General features: G+C 40.2%; 1 protein-coding gene across 1 annotated transcript in view; it reads right to left on the bottom strand.

Annotated features, from left to right (window-relative positions):
* Positions 1–21997, bottom strand: part of rab6ba (RAB6B, member RAS oncogene family a) — a 109239-nt gene that overhangs the window by 32405 nt on the left and 54837 nt on the right. The window contains exons 3-4 of the mRNA XM_072684107.1: positions 5445–5498; positions 4939–5044 (exon numbers count right to left, since the gene is read on the bottom strand). Of these exons, the coding sequence (XP_072540208.1) occupies positions 4939–5044; positions 5445–5498 (160 nt within the window). The remainder of the gene's footprint in view (positions 1–4938; positions 5045–5444; positions 5499–21997) is intronic.

Raw genomic sequence — 21997 nt, 5'->3', positions numbered from 1 at the left:
TTTTAGATACCCTTGATTTAGTAAGAAGCGCTGAATGAGCAGGTGTCCCAATACTTTTGTCCATATAATGTACACGGTATCCTATGCTCATGCATGTGTTATGTAGTACCTTTATATAGCCGTCAAAAATAAAAGTCTTCTCCAAGCTTTTATAAGTGTCTATTAAGGTTTATGTCAGTTGTCATGAAAGGCTTACGGTGATGTCATTAAAGGCTTGCGATACGTGGCTACACATACATTTAAAAACTGGCCTGAGATTCTGAGTGTGGCCAGAGAATGAGCAGATTCTTATATAGACACAGAGCATAGATACAGATACTTATTATATGCTAACTACAATCAAGGCTAACATTCCAAAACTGAAGCAGATGAATCGCCCCTTAAGCATTTTCACACTCTTAACTTTGAAGCATTTGAACGCAGGAGCTATGACTACTGGAGACACATCCGAGTGTGACTCTGTACTATTTGAGATCAAAGCCTGGATCACTTCAGAGACAGGCATTACTGGCCTTGGTGCTGCCTCAAGGTCAAACTGACGCTGTTTCAGGCCTGTTTTGCCTATAAAATAACACTTTTCATCACTATTCATCTCCCCAAGGCGGCTGTATCATCATTAAAAACAATAAACCTGTCATTTTTTTGTTGGCCTAAATAAAAGGAAGAAGCACACTGGGCCTCTGGGGATGATTGTATGTATAGGCATGCAGTTTATATTTAAACAGGGACAGAGTTACAATAGCATTTTATATAAAAGCATGGTATTGCCACCATGGAACTCCAGTACATATATGTGTGTGTGTGTGTGTGTGTGCGTGTGTGTGTGTTTTGGTACCAAAGAAATCATACTGCATGATATATACCTACTCATTTTATGACAACTAAAAACAAACAATTTAAGCAACCTATGGTGGCAGGGGCTTCCTACCCCTCTAGCCTATACCTGGCATTAGACATGGTGCCAATAGGTTCACGTTTATCTGCTCCAGAGAGTCCTATTCTATTGGCAATACTTCTCTACAAGTTGTGTGAGCAATGGGTGTAACTTAAAGTAGCTGAACGCATTCAATAGAGAGGGGGTTCCACAAGCATTTGGACATTTGAGAGAGCCTCCTTTGTAGGAAGTGAAATGTTGCTTAGTTGGGTTAAGGTCTGTTGAATGACTTGGTCAGTCTAAAACTGAAGGTCCACCTGACTGGCAGACAGAATGACAATACCTTCACCAGGCTTGACCGATGAGCTGGTATGTTTTGAATCATGAACAGATAGAGCTGGGCAATATGATGATATTTTATCGCATCATGGTAAATTTTGTTATCGTGATACAATATGTTGTTGTAAGCATATGGAGGATACTGTTAGTGCTTAATAAACACTGGTCAGCTGCAGGTTTCATTACTAACAGTGTAATTAGACTAGTTTAATTAAATGAAGAGCAGCAGGTGTTGAATAAAAATCACTGTATTCAGAACGGGAGGGTATCTGAATAGTAGTTTATAAGAATCTGTCGCTACTGATGCTTTTAGTCTGTGATTACATACAGTCATGCCCGAAAGTATTCATACCCCTGGCAAAGTTTGACTTAAATTTACTTTTATTTAACCAGAAGTTATATTTTTGCCTTGAAACGACACAGGCATCTCCCAGGAGATAACACGATGATGTACATGAGGCATCATTGTGGGAAAAAGTATTTCTCAGCTTTTATACACATTTGAACAAAAAGTGGCATGTCCAAAATTATTCATACCCTTTGAAAACTGTCACAGTATATGGGAAAATCCAAAGTTCTATACCATTCCAAATAGTCCAAGCTGTTTTAAAGCATCCTAATTACCCTGATTCATTGGGAACAGCTGTTTTAATCAACTCAACAGGAGAAAAACAGCAGCTCTCTGCAGTTGGTTTGTGAACAGTCATGGCTAAGACAAAGGAGCTCACTAAGGACCTGCGGCTGTGCATTGTGGCCGCTCACAAGTCAGGAAAGGGCTATAAAGCCATATCAAAATGTTTTCAAGTTCCAGTGGCTACAGTGCAAAGTATTATTAAAAAATACAAGAAGTTCCGCACTGTGGAAAATCTCAGAAGATGTGGTCGGAAGCCAAAAGTGACACCTGTGCTGGCCAGGAGAATAGTGAGAGAGGTGAAGAAAAATCCAAGGATCACCACCAAGGCCATCCTGGTGAATCTGGACTCTGCTGGTGGCGACATCTCAAGGCAGACAGTTCAACGAACACTGCACACTGCTGGGTTCCACGGACGCAGGCCAAGGAGGACACCACTTCTCCAGAAAAGGCACACAAAAGCCCGCTTGACCTTTGCAAATGCTCATCTGGACAAAGAAGAAGACTTCTGGTGTTCTGTTTTATGGTCAGATGAAACAAAAATTGAATTGTTGGCCACAATGATGTGTGCACCATTTGGCGTGAAAAAGGAGAAGCCTTCAACCCTAAGAACACCATCCCCACTGTCAAACATGGTGGTGGGAACCTAATGTTTTGGGGGTGTTTTTCAGCCAATGGACCAGGGAACTTGATCGCAGTAAATGGCACCATGAAAAAAGAGCAATACATCAAGATTCTCAACAACAACATCAGGCAGTCTGCAGAGAAACTTGGCCTTGGGAACCGGTGGACATTTCAGCACGACAACGACCCAAAACACACAGCCAAAGTGGTGAAGAAATGGTTAGCAGACAAAAACATTAATGTTTTGCAGTGGCCCAGCCAGAGTCCTGACTTGAATCCAATTGAGAATCTGTGGAGGGAGCTAAAGATCAGGGTGATGGCAAGGAGACCCTCGAACCTCAAAGAGTTGGAGCTCATCACTAAAGATGAATGGGCAAAAATACCAGTGGAGACATGCAAAAAGCTGGTCAGCAATTACAGGAAGCGTTTGATTGCTGTAATAGCCAATGAAGGCTTTTCTATTAATTATTGAGAAGGGTATGAATAATTTTGGACATGCCACTTTTTGTTCAAATGTGTATAAAAGCTGAGAAATACTTTTTCCCACAATGATGCCTCTTGTACATCATCGTGTTATCTCCTGGGAGATGCCTGTGTCATTTCCAGGCAAAAATATAATTTCTGGTTAAATAAAAGTAAATTTACGTCAAACTTTGACAGGGGTATGAATACTTTCGGGCATGACTGTATATTGTGATAAATATCATGTATCGCAAAAAAAAAAAATCTTTAAATATCGTGATATAGTATTTTTACCATATCGCCCAGCCCTATGACCAGATCCTTTCTTTCTCCACATGTCTGCCTTTCCATCACTTTGGTGGATGTAAATCTTGGTCTCGTTAGTCCTTAAAACTTTTCTGAACTTTTGTGGCTCATCTTTGAGAATTGCAGTCTGACCTTCTGCTTCTCACTGCTGAACGGAAAGTTGCTAAGCAACTGTAAAGGTACATTTCATACATTGTTTCATACATACAAGAAATCTCATTACTGAGTTGACTCATGTCGACTCTGAATTTTCTCATTCTAAGATTACTAAAGTGCTTGTAAATGTGCTGAATGGATTACTGCAGAAATCAGATTATCTGCGGTTATCACGGTATTATGCGCATGTAAACACACTCTATGTGTGTAACACAATATTTTTGTTTTCAACGGCTGTTGTTTTCCTTGGCTGACCTGTCTGTTTTTTTACTATGCCAGAGTTTTCTTTCTATTTGGGACATCTCAAATTGTTGCGATTAATGAATGATTACTGTAATGAACGAGGGACCCAGTATATCCAGTACAAGCTACGAGTTGCTCTGCTGGCTCAGTGTTTTAGTTCTTCTGGACTGGGTGAAGTGATATGACTAAACACACAGTTGTATATTTTAAGGGGAAAGTACATGAACATGCACAGTGGGAAAAGAATAAAAAAAGAAAATGTATTTATTTATTTATTCATTTAATAAACAAATTAATTAATTACTATAACTGTGATTTTTCATAGGTTTATTATTTACTCTTTTTACAAGAGTACACATAAAATAAAAAGATCTATTTAGATTATCTTATATAAAGATTATCTTATATATAATAAAGACTTTGAGCACTACCTGGTTTGCTTTGTCTCTCAATAAATGACATAATCAGTGTGCATTAAAAACAACTGCATGTAAAATATTTTTATTTTTGTACTCATGTATGAAAGTGGGAGTTGATCAGTCATAATTCCCTTGGCTCTCCCAGCAGTGGGCAGTATAGGCACACATTTATATGGCATATTTATAATTGATCAAAGCATTGACTTTTGTTTTTAAATGGAAACCTGCCTGTGTTTCTAAAAACATGTGTAAGGTGCAGTTTTACCCCAGAAGGACTTCAGTTTCTCAACAGGGGTTAGCAGAGAGTGAGCTGTCAGGCTGAGTCTCTCACAGGGCCGCTGGTTGAGAGCTCGCCTCTTCTGACCGTAATCGCACGCTAGTTTATAGTAACAGTGTTAATAATGATCTCCTTCGTAATCACAAGTTCGTTGACAGCAGGGAGTCAGTTTAATTTAAATCAGCTGGACTTCAAAACACCTGGGGATCCTTGGGAAGCAACGCAGTGCTAAGAATTTGTGCTGTTTGTGATGCATCTAAATTACACAGCCCTAAAATCTACTGCACTTTTTTTGTATAATACCATTAGGACGGATTTCAAACAGTATACGCTAATAAACAGAATAAAACAGAATAAAGAAAGCTAAATAACCGTTATGGACAAAATTACGTCGATCAGAGGTTCTGAAGGTCGGTTACGTTTTGATTAATTGTCCAGCCCTGCAAGGACATAAAAGTTGAACATCTGATCTATCATCTCATGTGTATCTTTTGGTCTCATACAGCAAATTAATCAAGAAGTGACCATGCTGTCCCGATACTGTCGAAGGGGACTGTGTGTGATTAATTATCTGACATATCTGTGTATGATAGTATAAAACACTCACTTGTGATGTCATACACCACCACAGCAACAGTGGAGTCTCGTATGTAGCTTGGGATGAGGCTCCTAAAGCGCTCCTGTCCTGCTGTGTCCCACAACTGCAACCGCACCTGCAGTTCATACACCAGGGAGAAAGCGCAGTCAGAGATTACTCAGCTACAGACATCACCCCCACCCCCACCCCCCCCCACCCCCCACACACACACGCACACAGTTTATTCAGACTGTATAATACGGTTTTTTTTATTACACATAAAGCTGCCATTGCAATTTTGAGTATTTTCACCTCCATTCAAAATCATAACATTTCCCATTCCAATGCAGCCCTCCAACAACACTAAGGGCAAACAACCAGGTTAACAAATCTAAAACGGGTTGCCTTCTTCACTTGTCTTTTTCATGGAAGCTGGGACTAAACTGATGACTGCACAGTGCAGTATTTTTAGACTGATACTGCACTCCCTCATGGAAAAGGAAAGATTTAAGACACACAGAGTCTAAGAGTCTTACCGTTCTGTCCTCCAGATACATGGTTTTTGACAGGAAGTCTATTCCAATCGTAGCCTGAAAGAAAATGTGCAAGAAAACAGTGTTACAGTCATACGCAAGATTGATCACATTACACCAGCTGGGTAAATTTAAAGATCATGTGCAGATTTATGAAGCTAACCGCTGAAGTGATGTCTGTGGGTGGTACGTGTTAATTTCCTGCTGATAATGTCATTAGGGTCTCTAAAAATTGAAAGTGGCAGCCATAACCCTCAGCTGGAATTCTGACTAGGAGAATATTTGCTTTGTTTGCTGCTCCAGTCTGCAACCTGCCTCCTTTAATAGCCCTTTTCTCATTTTCAGCTCACTGACACTGAATGTTAAACAGGCAATAGCTCCAAATCTGCAGTGCAGAGCTGAATGCAATGCTTTACATTTATTTACTATGTAATAATTGCTTATACAGTAGAAACAATGTCTCATTACCAGTAAAAAAAAAAAGAATAATGAGTGCAAGCCTTTTGCCAAGAGTTTTAAAGTATTATAATGAGACTGAGATCCAGTTCACTTACTAGCCTCATTTTAAGCCTCACCCATCTTGTTGTTACACATAGGAAACTGCAGCTGCTACCTCATACAACATCTAATACTGCTGTATATAAAAGTATGGGCCCCAAATTGCATGTTTTGTTGATATTCTAAGTGAAAAGGCCACATTTTGTGTTGAATTTTTTAACAAATAAGTAATTGTGTAATAAATATGTGTTAGCTGTAGATGATGTGACATATTGTCACTTAGAACATCAACAAAATCAACTTTTCATTTGACCAGGGGTGCCCGAAGCTTGGTATACAACTGTAACATTAAGATTTCGAATTTATTGTTACTGAATTTCATTAATACATAACTACAGTCTATAGAAAATGTACCAGATCAAATAGCCAATGAGTGGCTGTTAAACTACCATCTCAGTGTACTTAATGTCTACCTAGGCTAGGATCCACTCAGCACACCCTTTATGTTCTTTTATGTGTCTAACATTGTAATACTGGCGCATATCAGCTAATGTATGCAAACAACCGATCCCATAAGTGATCTCTATTTTAATAAGGCAGGTATTCCACTAAGTGATGTCTGATCCTTATAAAACAAGGCATTTCCAAGATGCATCTTTTGTTATTTGTATTCATTATTCAGGGCTTGCAAAATATAATGAACACTCAACACTACAGCAACACACTCCTACACCACTGCACTGGCGAGGAGAGTAACAGAAGGTGTACTGCATATACGCCATATGCCCACATGTTTGTGGACACCCCTTCTAACAAATGCATTTAAGCTTCGCCCATTGCTGACACAGATGCACAAATGCACACACAGCTTGTCTAGTCCCTGTAGAGAAGTACTGCCAATAGAATAGGACTCTCTGGAGCAGGTAAACATAAACCTATTGTTCATAGGCATTGTCAGCATGGGCTAAAGGAGTAGAAAGCCCCCAGGAATGAGCTGTGGAGCAGTGGAACTGTGTTCTCTGGAATAAGGGTGCTCCATCCAACATCCTGACCCCACTAGCAATGCATTGTCCCTCACAGCAATGCTCTAAAATTGAAACATTTTTGAATACCCTTCACAGTTCACAAGACAGTACTCCAGACAACTAGTAACAATGCATTTAAACTGAAATGAATAAAATGAACAGTGCATGCATGTGAAGACACATTACAACACAATAACAGAGTGTTTTAGGATTCTGGAGATGGACAAGTCTTGCATCGTGCTGTCTATTTTTTTCCTCCACCATCTCTCCTAGGTTCTAAAGCAACTTAAGTTTAGGTTTGGAATGCCCTGTCTTGTGTGTCTGTGATGGTCTAGGCTGGATGGATGGAGGAAACCTGATGATCAGTACTCTAATCCCCTGTCAGCAGATAAGCATGGAGCCAAGCTTCACCTGTCTGAGGGTCCGAGCTCTGCTTATTCAGGCCTGATGTAGTGGCACTGCGATAAGATAAATGCTTCTCAAGAACAAATAAGACCATATAAAGAACAACTTCAGAGATACTAGCTGGAGTGAACTGAATAGCTGCTGTGGAGTCTGTGTGCATGTACTTCAGCCACTTGCAGTTCCCCTATACTGCTATATTCAACAATGACAGGTCAGTATGTGCAGTACTGTGTTGTAGGACAGCACTGTTGTTTACTGTTCTTAGATTCAATTCAAAATATCAGAGCAGATTTTTTTTTGTATAGCCTGTTTCATAACAAGTGTTTTTACAAAGCAGCTTTATAGAAAGTCAGGTCCAAGCCTTTTGGGAGCAAGCCAATGGCAAAGGCGACAATGGAATATAAAAAAAAACTCCCTCAGAGCAAAAAAAAAGAAGAAGAAGCCTTGAAAAGGGACTGAGACTTAGATGTGAAACCCATCGTCTTCTGGTTGACACTGTAGAGTACAACTGTAAATACAGGAATGCAATTTGAGTTATAAGCTAATTTAATGAATGACTTAGGTTATGTTCACGTATATCTTTCCTTTTTAAGAATATTTCCGTCCACACACACACCTGTATGAGCATGCTACCCCTGTATGTGGTGGAGTTACCTCAAAGAGAAACATCAACATACCATGAAGAAGGACAAAAACACAGAGATATACCCCCAAATTGACATACTACTCACTGTACATGTACTGTGCTATATATGTCAGGAAATTACGGATTCTATTTACAACAGAACAGTAATTACATGTATTCATATGTAGTTCACTACATAGGGATTAAGGATGGACTTGGGATTCAGCCAGATACATGCAAGCATTGTGACATTAGTGTTTTCCTGTATCCAACACAAATGGTGAATATGGTTGTCTTGTCTGATTGGTCAGAATTCTCAAATTTTGGTTGGTTAGAGGCTAATTGGCACATGGCAGACCTCTGCAGTATAAGTAAAAGACATCTCAACAAGTAGCAAATAATGTAGTGCCGTACAAGGTTGCTGGACCACTGGTGAGAATGATGGACTGTTGAAGCCTCAAGTGATGCAACCAGTTGTCCTTGACTTAGAGCTGCCAGAAAATTCAATAAGATAAATGACTGAAAAGAAAAAAACTCTCATATGTGTTAGGATTAAACCTTGAAAACATATTCATATTCACTGATTACTATGATTAATATTCAGCTAATCTTTAGACATATAAGTAACTAAGTAACTACAATGGATGAGTCAGTAAGGTTTGAGCTGCTGTCAGTGATTCAGAAAAGCCTCTTTATCATTATGTACAGTTGTCCTGGTCTTTTAAGGATTCTGTATTTTGCTATGGTTTCCTGCACGGGTACACAAAATGGACATACTGTGTGTGTGTGTGTGTGTGTGTGTGTTTGTGTGCATGCCCAGCAGGGTATTTCTCTTCCCGTTCAGACACAGCTGGTCATCAGCAGCATGATCACGCATCCGTTTCCGTGGCGATGCCAACCATCGTGCCACACGGACAACAGGGGCGGGAGACTCTTTCTCGGCACTCTTTTATTCCCATTTTTCTTTTCCCCTGTTTTCTGTTTCCACATTTCTTACTCCACACACCCCATACATTTCTCCATGTGTCCCTCCCCAGGTGCCTCATTCCCATTCTGATAAATAACTGAAAACCTGATCTTCGGTGCTACATGCTGTATTTCCACATGCTGTCGCCTGTACACATCGTCAGATGAGAAGCATAGTAAGGATAGTCTTTTAGAGTTTCTATGTAGATAAAGACGTTTCACTAAACGCTTTTCCTAAATCAAACACGACTGACAGTCCTAAAACACTGAAACCTGTCACAATGAAAGCCCTAATATGTTGATCTGTTATTATATATATATATATATATATATATATATATATATATATATATATAGTGTGTGTGTGCGTTTGTGTGTGTGTGTTTGATTAGCAAAGTGTTTAATAGACTGATGTACTGTATGTTAAATGCTTTGGCAACACTGTTATGTGAGATGGCCATACCAATAAAGCATTCTTAAATTGAATTGAATTGAATTGAATTGAATTGAATTGAATTGAATCGAATTGAATCGAATTGAATCGAATTGAAGAAGGAAACTGAGGTAGAGGGCTCGAGACAAAGAGAGAGCCCTGAAACACAGGACACAGATAGTTAGAGAGCTAGAGATGGATGGATGGATGGATGGATGGATGGATGGATGGATGGATAGATAGATAGATAGATAGATAGATAGAGACTCAGTAAGAGAATGGCTCAGATAGGTAGATATATAGGATATATAGATAGAGAGATAGAGACCGAGCAGCGGGAGAGAGAGTGTTCTACCTCCCCAGCTCCAGTGTTAAATATAGACTCCTGCACAGCAAGAGAGGTGCTCACATGAACATATCTAGAACAAATTATTCATACATGTTTCAATTATTAAGCAGCACACACAGCAGCTCTGAAGCCCACACAGGGCTATTTCCTGCCCTGCTCCTCTACTCTCTCACAGAAGGAAGGAAAGAGCTCCTCAGGTACCAGTAGGAAAAGAAAGTCTATATAATCGATGCTAGGGATGCACTGATATGGCAGATGCCGATATCGGATATGTTTGACAGAAATATCTGTTGTTGTTGACACTAGGAATACATGTACCTGGGTTAGCGTTATGGAAAGACATAATAATAATTGGTGTAGGGTTAAAGTAAAGTAAAACTAAAGTAAAATGAGAAAAGTAGACATTTTAGAGCAGTGGTTCAGGGTCACCCAAACATTCTGCCTTTCCAAAGCATAATAAATACATCATCAAATATCTGCAAATACAGATATTAGTCAAACTGAAATCTGCTGAGACTAATAATTCTTTAAAGTATTGATCTGCCAACACAAAATTACTGCGCATCTCTAAATACATTTGTGTAATCCAGGTATGTATAATTCAACTACAAACTTACTTCAACACGCATCAACATCTCTACCATGTGACCATTTGTCCTGCACAGAGTAATGACATGTTTAGAAAGTACACAATGTGAATTAAGTACACTTCAATTGTAACTAAAGAAACAGCTGCAGCATCATAGTAATCACATGGTCTCCAATATTCTACACCAAATCTGAACCTAACCTTAACCTACACCATAATCTACACCTAAACCTAATCTAACCCTTATTCTAAACTCTTCTTCTAACTTAACCACACTAAAATGATGAATCTTTACCATTTCTCCAGCAAAAGTGGTGGATTCATTTTTTATCTCTAAAAAGTTTTCTTTCAATTTATTCAATTCTTCTTTGTATCTGTGTGTTTGTATGTGTTTAGTTTAGTTTTTAACGATACTAGTGAATCAATGAAATAATAATAACCATATTGCAATGCAAGTAAGTGAGGATATACACTGCTCAAAAAAATAAAGAGAACACTTAAACAACACAATATAACTCCAAGTAAATCAAACTTCTGTGAAATCAAACTGTCCACTTAGAAAGCAACACTGATTGACAATCAATTTCACATGTAGTTGTGCAAATGGAATAGACAACAGGTGGAAATTATTGGCAGTTAACAAGACACACTCAATAAAGGAGTGGTTCTGCAGGTGGGGACCACAGGCCACTTCTCAGTACCTATGCTTTCTGGCTGATGTTTTGATTACTTTTGAATGTTGGTGGTGCTTTCACACTCGTGGTAGCATGAGACGGACTCTACAACCCACACAAGTGGCTCAGGTAGTGCAGCGTCAGCGTAGTGTCTAGAGGCTGGAGACGCTACCAGGAGACAGGCCAGTACACCAGGAGACGTGGAGGAAGCCGTAGGAGGGCAACAATCCAGCAGCAGAACAGCTACGTCCGCCTTTGTGCAAGGAGGAACAGGAGGAGCACTGCCAGAGCCCTGCAAAATGACCTCCAGCAGGCCACAAATGTGCATGTGTCTGCACAAACGATTAGAAACAGACTCCATGAGGATGGTATGAGGGCCCGACGTCCACAAATGCCACAAACACCGTGCAGGACGCTTGGCATTTGCCAGAGAACACCAGGATTGGCAAATTCGCCACTGGCACCCTGTGCTCTTCACAGATCAAAGCAGGTTCACACTGAGCACATGTGACAGACGTGACAGAGTCTGGAGAAGCCGTGGAGATCGATCTGCTGCCTGCAACATCCTTCAGCATGACCGGTTTGGCAGTGGGTCAGTAATGGTGTGGGGTGGCATTTCTTTGGAGGGCCGCACAGCCCTCCATGTGCTCGCCAGAGGTAGCCTGACTGCCATTAGGTACCGAGATGAGATCCTCAGACCCCTTGTGAGACCATATGCTGGTGCGGTTGGCCCTGGGTTCCTCCTAATGCAGGACAATGCTAGACCTCATGTGGCTGGAGTGTGTCAGCAGTTCCTGCACACTCCAGATGAAGGCATTGAAGCTATGGACTGGCCCGCCCGTTCCCCAGACCTGAATCCGATTGAGCACATCTGGGACATCATGTCTCGCTCCATCCACCAATGTCACGTTGCACCACAGACTGTCCATGCTTTAGTCCAGGTCTGGGAGGAGATCCTCATCAGGAGCATGCCCAGGCGTTGTAGGGAGGTCATACAGGCATGTGGAGGCCACACACAATACTGAGCCCCATTTTGACTTGTTTTAAGGACATTACATCAAAGTTGGATCAGCCTGTAGTGTGTTTTTCCACTTTCATTTTGTGTGTGACTCCAAATCCAGGCCTCCATTGGTTAATAAATTTGATTTGTTTTTTGTGTGATTTTGTTGTCAGCACATTCAACTTTGTACAGAACAAAGTATTCAATGAGAATATTTCATTCATTCAGATCTAGGATGTGTTATTTAAGTCTTCCATTTATTTTTTTGAGCAGTGTATGTTAATGTAACCGAACTTGCAGAATGTTGCGCTAGCTGCAGTTCGAAAGGATGCAGTGGTTTACTTCATGTGACTCAGGGGAAGCACATGCTAGCCTTCACAACTCAGTGCTGGTGGCATCATGTGATGGAGAGGTTTGAGGGTTCTAGGTGGGCACGGGAAAAGACTAAAATATTAAACAAGAAAAAAAAAAAAAACAGTAAAAACCACAATGCATATATAGTGAAACGTGTACATCGTTACCCCCTACACTATTCTACAAGAGTTATGCCTGCATCCTCATAACCAGAGAAAAGAGAAGAAAGAGAGAGGGAGAGAGAGAAGATGAATCAAATGCCACCCAGCTAAGCTCCATGAAAGGAGAAATTAGGCATATGAAAAGAACTAATCTTTTTCACAAGCCACTACCCTGGGTTGATCTTAACATGTTAGCGGGCAAATAGTGTTTATCTGTTTATCTTTCCATTTGCATTTAATTAAATTAGAAAGTTGAAGAGCACAAGCTGCCTCTGGCAGGCAGGCAAAATGCAAGCTTCTCTCCCAGCTTCAAGATTAGCTTAGGTATTGAAATACTGCAATTTCACACCCGGAAACAAATGAATCTCAACAGCCCATAAACCTGATTCCAACAGGCCATTCTCCTATGGATCCACAGTTATACTCTGCAAGTGACTGTGGCAGGTTGCCAATTTGGCGTCGCCAGCAGCTCTGGATGTCTGAGAATAAATGGCAACGCAAAAGCTCAACGCATTTCATTAAAGCCCTATTGATTGAAGCAGCTCACTGCAGCATCTACGGCGGGATGACATCATACGGACCACCAATTTAAAGCGCGTACAGCACTGGTGTAGGCGGCGGAGTGGGTGTCTGATCGATGTCTCCAAGGTATATTTACACTTATTTCACACGTGGCGCTACACACTCTGGAAGGCCAGACCTGGACTAATTCAGGTGCAATCAACTGGCTTGTGTGTGACAGGACAGAAAATTGGAGGGGCTACATCTCGAGTAGAATCTACAGAACAATTACTGAGCTTTTCTTTGCCGTTACACAGACCAGCATGACAAAAAAAACAACACTGCAATCTGACTCTAGCTGTGTTCTGACCTTTTAGGAAACTCAGCACAATTTCCACTAACACTCTTATCTCTGGGCTTTATAATGGGACTAAGCTGGAATAGGTTCAGTTAGTTTTGGCTATTTGTAAATAGATATGTAAATATCCACTGTTAATTGATTACTACCAGCATGTGTACTGAGGTAAAGAATACATTTTAAAACAAAAGGCTATAAGTACCCTCAATTCTAACCAACCCCCCATTTCTTACCTGCCGGTACGATTCCAACCGCAATCATTCACAAAGAAATTTAAACCTTTAATCCATGTAATGCCATGTTGATTTTTTCCATAAAAAAGAAGCTGTTTACACAATATTTGTTCACTTCTGTTAGTACCGTGTGTGTAGTCATGTGACTTCAGCACTTGGCTAAATGACAAATCAATATCACCATTTATTGAACATTTTACCTCAATTTTCATTAATAAATGAAAGAATGTATCGTAAAAATATCTTAGTACAATGTTTTTACCATATTGCTCAGCCCTACTCTAGAGGTCTTTAAGTTTTGTACATAAAGAAATTGAGTTTCATTCATTAATATGCCTTTAAGAATTTTCATAATTTTCTCTTTCCTGAGAAAAGACCACATCAGATTCATGGTGTGTTTTAAACCATAGAACTGTTCACCGCTCTGCCCTTCTACTGATGGATCCCAAATTCTATTTGGTGAACATCAGAATAAAAAAAAAGCTAAAGTCACAACTATTTGTCACTGTACAATGTACTGTGAACATATTGAGTGGTAAGCAGCCAACTCCAGCGCCCAGGGAGCAGTTGTGGGTTACGTGCCTTGCTCAAGGGTACTGTGGATTGAGGGACAACTTTCACCCCCCAAACCCTAATTCTTACCAACCCCCAATTCTTAGACCTGACCTTCCAGTCTCAAGCCCACTTCTCTAATCACTGTTGATCTTTGTAGAAACTGCAGAACTGTAAGTAGTTCCAACTACAGTAGCAGGAACTAAATCCAGTTACAATCAACAAGCTCAGAACTAATCACTAAACACACTGCCATAAAACTGTGTTAAATAAGAACACATTTTATATGTCATTCTGTTAAATATGTGCTAATATAATTTAGAATAGAAATGTCATGCATGTAACCAGTGACATATCACTGAATATATATATAGTCTTTTTTATATATAATTGAAACTGCCCTCTATAATTTTCTAAAACGTGCCATCAGTCGCTTGTCATGTTGAATGTGGTTACCCATCCTTCACATCCAAATGTTAACCCTTGGGAATCCTGGAAATGCCACAGCCTGTAAGACCTAAAAACAGCAGCTGTGAAAGACAGAGGGATCCTGGCCTGTTCCACTGAACATGCAGCAGCCTGACCAAGTGTTTCTTTGTCTCTGCAGTCAGCTATTTCTGCCACCTAACTGCAGTATCCTACAAACAGACTGACTGCGGTTCATTAGTCTGTATTTCAGAGTACAGCATAGAAGTTGTTGCTCTGTAGTTCATGCTCCCCCTCAACTCTTCCCCACTCACCTCTACACTTCTCCTCAGCCTTCCTACTGCATCTGACCTCCTCTTCTCCACACCCCTTCATTCATCCCTCTTCCTAACTGCTGTCCTCATCACTGCCCACCTCTTCTGAAAGACGGAGCCAGGTCCAGACTTCTGGAGCACAGGGCTAATTTGATGAGACACTAAATTCTCTGAGCTTATTGAGAGAAAGCCTGAAAGGAATTAAGGCTGTGTCCAGCCCAGTATTTTCTGGATGATGCCCAAGTGGTAGAAAGTCAGAGTGCGGTTAATATGGCCGCCTCTGTTCACCACTCACTAATTAACAACCACACATCTCACGAGAGAGAGAGAGGAAGAGAGAGAGATAGAGGAGCTCAGGAACAGCTGCAAAGAGTGCAATGCCTCAGCAAACAGAGCAGTAGGAGAGCTACATTAGACTCCAGGCCTAAGAGAGGTCCTCTAACACACACACATGCTCTCTCTCTTCCTTCCACACATAGCAATCTTTCAATTTGGTGGCTTTTCTCCATCACTGCCAGGCAGCACACACAAAAGACAGAAAACATCCTAAATTAGATGAATGTATTCTAATTGGAAACTGCGCAGTATACTGGACGTCAGAGAAAACATTGGACGCAACATCCGACACATGAATTTGAAGTTGAATTTTAGATCAAATTAAAAACAGGGTCATAAACCAACACTGGGTTCACATCTATCTCCAATGTTAGGCAGGTGTTGATCTTTGGTTACTTAACACCAACAAAAATTTGGTTTTCTTAAAACCAACAACACATCAACACTGTCTAACAATGTTATTTGGACCAAAGGTGTCAGATAATACAGTGCAATACTTAGTAAAAGTACAAATAGTCCAGTTAGAAAATACTTCAGTAAACATTTCTGTTCATAGAGCGTTCCTAATGGCTTATGCTAGAACTACAGCATTATCTGCTACATTGTAACAGGTGTCTCTGTCTTGCTCTTGTGTTTTATCTTCCTGATCTATCCCTGTGTTTTGTTTTGGCTTCCTCATTTTCTCCTTAGCACATGGCTCTGTTTTGTGTTCTTGTCTCCGCCCTAGCCCCGCCTAGTCATTAGTGTTCCCACCCGTGTCTCCTTCGCAGCCCTGCCCAGGTGTTCTTGTTTCTGTCTTGTGCTCTTATACCCCTGTGTTTGCTCTAGCATTGTTGATGTTCATGGTGGTTGTGCTGTGATAGCATTAGTTTGGTTTCTGTTTGCGTTGATTGTCTGTCATTTTGGTTTTCTTGTCTTCTTTTGTTGGTTTAGTTTTTTAGTTATTTTGGGTTTCTTTGGAGTTGCTCCAGGATGGACATTTCTGTTCTTCTTGACTGTGCGATGAACAATGGATGAATGGTAGGAACTGATGTTTGGACAATTGGGTTGATGTTTTGAGTTTAGCACCTTCCACCACAGATGCAGGAGCTCTTCTTCTTCTTCTCAAAATAATGTTAAATAGCAGTGGCCTGCTTCAGACTGCATTTACTCTTAATCATTTCAAACTGGGTGTGGCAAAATAAGGTAAAAAGATATCAAAATCTTTTTTTTCTTTTTTTTTTTTAGAAAATGGGAATGGTTTATAGTTCTTGCTAGTGGATAGGCTAGGCCTTAACAAGGTCATATCAAAGGTCCACCTGTCTGTTTTCAGTACATTGCAAAGGCATATGGCAATCAGAATATGCAGCCATACAAAGCCATGAAGAGTGCAGGCAGCCACACTCTTTCGAATAATGGAATCAAGAACGCTGACCTTACATGAGGAACGCGAGCCTTACAGTTCCTCAGATGTTCATCTGGATTGCGTTGTGACTTCATGGGTGAGCTCCTGCTGCAATGTTGCACCAGCTGGTCACCTGGTTTCAGGTTTTCTCCATTTACAGATATTGGATCTCACTGTAGTTTGCTGGAGTCACAAAGAGCTTTAGAATGGCTTTTTTCTCTTTTCTAGACTCATATTTTTCTTTCTTGTCTTGTCTCTTCTCTTGTGGGAATTGCAGTGCAGTGTGCAACTTGTTTAGGAATCAGATAACAGAAATCGAGCCTCTTTCACTGATCTCAATTATCAAATCATTTTCCACAACACCGGATCTCAAAATGCAGCACTTCTGTGTCCATATCGTTCAGCTCTAATTTGCACTACTGCCAGAATCCTAACCCACAGGCTCGCTACTGAGGTTAAGTGGAGAGACATGTGAGGCTTTGTTGTAAATGGCCGTTTCTCTCTCTCTCACTTTCCCCTCGGTCATAAATATGCAGATGTGCTTTCCATTCTGCATTGCAAGGCAGACCGACAGACTGCTGATGCCAGTCTGACTGATTTTCTCTGCCCTTCTAAGGCGCACACACAAACCATCAGAAAGGCCCACACCCAGACATCTTAAAGACCATCTCTGTTCGCTGATCTGAGCTTATTCAAAAATATGCTAATGAAGAGCTGGTGGTGTCCAGTCTCCAGCACAGTCCACCCAGAGACAGAATAGAGCTCCTTTGTCTCGGTGACCCCTGCAGAGCAAAACACTCACACACAAACTGATGCAAAAAGGACGTTTTCTAAATTCATCAACGTTTCAACCACATTAAAATCCAGTATATAAAAAAAGAATAGTCCAATTCTTTGTTTTACAACTGTGTCCTAGGGGAACATCCTCTATACACCATTTACAGACATTATTCACAGTCTCAGAGGGTCACAGAACAGGTTAGAGTCTGCAGTGGGGAACATGAAAACTATTTTAATTTCTGTGGTTCTTGTGTGTTGAGGTGCTTTTCCCCAGACATGTGTCTATTTTCTGCTGTCTAAACCATGTGTGGAAATACACAGCCGCAATGTGATTTTTTATATTACAGCTGGTTAGAAAAAAAAACGTTATAGAAAACTCTATCATAGTGTAGTCACAGCTCTGTAAACTAGTTATTTCACATCAGTATATACTATAGTATACTAAATATATCAATGCAGAATGTGTCCCACTATACTTGATTTCACTGCAGCGTTTTAAAGTAACTGGAAGTTGAATAATCAGGGAGGTCAGTTAGTTATCCACTCAACTAACTGAATCAGTCATGGTCATGCGTTTTCACACTGATGGCGAAAACCAAAAAATCTTGAGATTTGGGTTTTCATGATGAACACTTCCACAAACCACCCACAGACACTCTCACATATATATGCTTTGTGGAATCAGTATGTCGAAGTATTCAGCAGATATATAAAAAACCCATTAGCAGTAAAAATTGAAAAAAAAAAAAAAGTGAAAAAGGTGAAAAGGTTCAAAAACCAAACCCTCATAGTGGACTCTCAAAGACAGTGGTTCTCAATTTTGAAACCAAAATGAAATGGTAACAGCTATGAACATATTTTGTAAACGTTAGTGTAGCTCACAATCTACGTAAATCCAAGCATGTCCAAACTTCTGCTTTTGAGATCCCACATTTATTTGACATAAGACCAGTCTAAAAACTTTACCCCAGCCATTTGTGCTGTACTGGCCCTAAAATATAGAGCTCAGTGCTTGGACCCCCCATAATCGCCACTTGCGATGCCATTAGAAGATAGATGCTCAACTCTCACAGTAGTTACGACAGCCATGACAATGAAATCAAAATGTTCTACTTTCATTTTAGACAAAAGCTAAATATAAGAAAGCTGGCATGGCCGAAATCTTTTTGGTTCGAAAGCTACTGAAGATAGAAATCCAAAAACATGAGAACATGAAACCAGTTTTTACTCTCATAATGGACAAAATGCACATAATGATGACTGCTGATGTGCTGTGTGAAGGGGTGTGCAGTAAACAAATTTTTTATTGAATCATTTACAAATGGGACATGTTAGCATGCATCATTCATGTAATCCAACCAGAGTATAATACTGGAACTGATTCAGCAATGTGTTTTTGCACACTGAAAGCCATATCACAACTGCAATATGTAGTAATGTACTCATAATACATTTGCATTTTGTCCTGCATCATCATAAGAATCAATAATAATAAAGAGAGGAGAATCACAACAGGCTTTTATGTCTGTGGGACAAACCCTCCGCGGGACCAAAGCTCTGTATTTAAGAAGTAAAGCAGGCAGCACTGTAAGAGCAAGTCCCATCAGCCCTCAGACAGCACTACTGCACTGATCGGCTCACAAAGCACTCATGTAATCTCATTACAGCATGACACTTTATTACTGCCGCATGTGTCTGACAGGAGCCGCTTAGGTCATGGCACACCAGCTCATCCTCTTCCACACTGCCTGTTACACACAGCCGTACGCAGCGCAGTGAGTGGGCTGGGTGGGATTACATGTACGTAATGGGATGTGATTGTAAGCACTGACAGTGGAAGTGTGGGATGATGAGATTGGCCGTTGAGTTTATTGTACTGAACACAGCACCTCTCTAACAAAGAGAGCACATGAATTACTTCAGACCTCTTTTACCCAGCATTCCCTTTGATACAGCTTCCAATCAGCACTTTTCCATAACTCCTATTCATGCATTATTCTGTTATAGAGATCCAAATACAAAGAGAGAGAGAGAGATGGGAAAGGAGGGGGGCAGCCTGCAAGATAAAGAGAGAAAGAGAGGGAGGGGGAGGAATGGGCAGCGAGAGAGAGAGAGAGAAAGAAGAGAGAGAGATGGGGGAAGGAGGGCGACAGCCCATGCAAGAGGGAGAGAGAGAGAAAGAGAAAGAGAGGGAGGTGGTGGAGGGGGAATCAAAAGAGGAAAAAAGAAAAAAAGACAAACAGAGAGAAAAGAGAGAAAAGAGAAGAGATCGAGATAGAAAGAAAACAGAAGAAAGAGAGGAGAGGAAAAGAGGTAAAGACGTAAAGAAAAATACTTTACAACTACACAAACGTTATTACATCAGGCAAGAAAAAATATCCCCATTAAAACCCCACCTACCCTCCTCGAACGCCCACCCAAAAAACAATTTCAAAAAGGAAAAGAGAAGAGAGACAAAAGAGAAGAGAGAGGGCAGAGAGAGAGGAGATAAAGAGAAAGGAGAAGAGAGAGGAGAGGAAAAGAGAGAAGAAAGAGAAAATAAGAGAAGAAACAGAAAACGAAAGACGAAAGAGGAAAAGAGAGAAGAAAGAGAAGAAAGAGAAAAGGAGAGACGAAAGAGAAGAAAGAGGAAAAGCAAGACGAAAGAGAAGAAAGAGGAAAAGCGAGACGAAAGAGAAAAAAGAGGAAAAGAGAGACGAAAGAGAAGAAATAGGAAAAGAGAGATAAAAGAGAAAAAAGAGAAAGAGACGAAAGAGAAAAAGAGAGACGAAAGAGAAGAAAGAGGAAAAGAGAGAAGAAATAGGAAAAGAGAGACGAAAGAGAAGAAAGAGGAAGAGAGAAGAAATAGGAAAAGAGAGATGAAAGAGAAAGAAAAAAAAGAGACGAAAGAGAAAAAGAGAGACGAAAGAGAAGAAAGAGGAAAAGAGAGACGAAAGAGAAAAAAGAGAGATGAAAGAGAAGAAAGAGGAAAAGAGAGACGAAATAGGAAAAGAGAGACGAAAGAGAAAAAAGAGAAAAAGAGAGACGAAAGAGAAGAAATAGGAAAAGAGAGATGAAAGAGAAAAAAGAGAAAAAGAGAGACGAAAGAGAAGAGGAAAAGAGAGAAGAAATAGGAAAAAAAAGAGACGAAAGAAAAGAAAGAGGAAGAGAGAAAAAATAGAAAAAGAGAGATGAAAGAGAAAAAAGAGAAAAAGAGAGACGAAAGAGAAAAAGAGAGACGAAAGAGAAGAAAGAGGAAAAGAGAGACGAAATAGAAAAAGAGAGATGAAAGAGAAAAAAGAGGAAAAGAGAGACGAAATAGGAAAAAAGAGACGAAAGAGAAAAAAGAGAAAAAGAGAGACGAAAGAGAAGAAATAGGAAAAGAGAGATGAAAGAGAAAAAAGAGAAAAAGAGAGACGAAAAGAGGAAAAAAGAGAAGAAAGAGATAAAGAGAAAAAGAGAGCCCAAAGAGGAAAAGAGAAAGAAGAAAGAGAAAAGGAGAGAAGAAATAGGAAAAGAGAGACGAAAGAGAAGAAAGAGAAAAAGAGAGACGAAAGAGAAAAAGAGAGAAGAAAGAAGAGAAGAGAGAAAAGAGAAAGAAGAGAGGTAAGTAAGATAAGAGAGAGAAGAGAAAGGAGAGAGAAGAGAGAGACCAGGAGTGTGAGAGAGACAGAAAAAGGAAGAGAGAGAGAGATAGACAGAGAGAGACCTAGTGAAATAAAGGGAGGGAGACAGAGAGAGAAAGAGAGACATAAGAAGAGAAATAAAGAAGGTTTTGATGGAAAATCTGAAACACACACACACACGCTCTCAGTGATCCAGGTATTCGTATGTTCACTGTGCTTCATTTCTTTTGTTCTATAAACTGTACAGAGAATCTTCATAAGCTCCCAATTTAAAACAAGGAAATTCATGACAGTAAGAGTGCTTTGAGACACACACTTTCACTCTCTCTTTATTACATACACACACACACACACACACACACACACAAATAAGTAGCCCATCCATCTCAGACAGGATGGCACATGGTAGCTAATATAAGTTCCTTCCTGCGCGTTTCCTTCTGTGGATTTAATTAGAAAATATGAACCTCATATGGACTGCTTCTCCCTCAAGAGACTCAAAACTGCCTTCCTTCCTTCTGCTGTACCGTACCGGAAACAATGTGCACAACTCCCTCACGCCGACATTCACTGACAAAATATCCAAGACAGTGTCAGAAATAGTTAAATTAATAATAATTTTAATAATAATATTAATAATAATTAGTCACATAATTAATTTCTATATAATTGTTATGATCTTTTGAAGCATATACATTACCGACAGTGAGAGCTAGGCAGGTCAAAGTACAGCCTCCACACTGTGTTATAATGTACCTAACCCCCCCCCCCCCCCCCCCCCCCCCCAATTTAACAACACAATTATATCTCCACATGTGTGAGCCACTGCATCCCAGGAAAGTATCATCTCCTGTCCTGTACCGGGTTATTTATACATCCAGATCTTGTCCCTGTATCAGAATGTAAAACACTGGCCAGTGTTTTTGTTTTGTTTTTGCCTCTAGGCCACCTGCAGGCATCTGTAATGAGCCCAGCAAGCAACACGCAA

The sequence above is a fragment of the Salminus brasiliensis genome, chromosome 7, assembly GCF_030463535.1.
Source record: "Salminus brasiliensis chromosome 7, fSalBra1.hap2, whole genome shotgun sequence".
NCBI lineage: Eukaryota > Metazoa > Chordata > Actinopteri > Characiformes > Bryconidae > Salminus > Salminus brasiliensis.
Note: the sequence above shows the minus strand (reverse complement) of the source record. Positions and strands in the feature narration are given on the sequence as shown.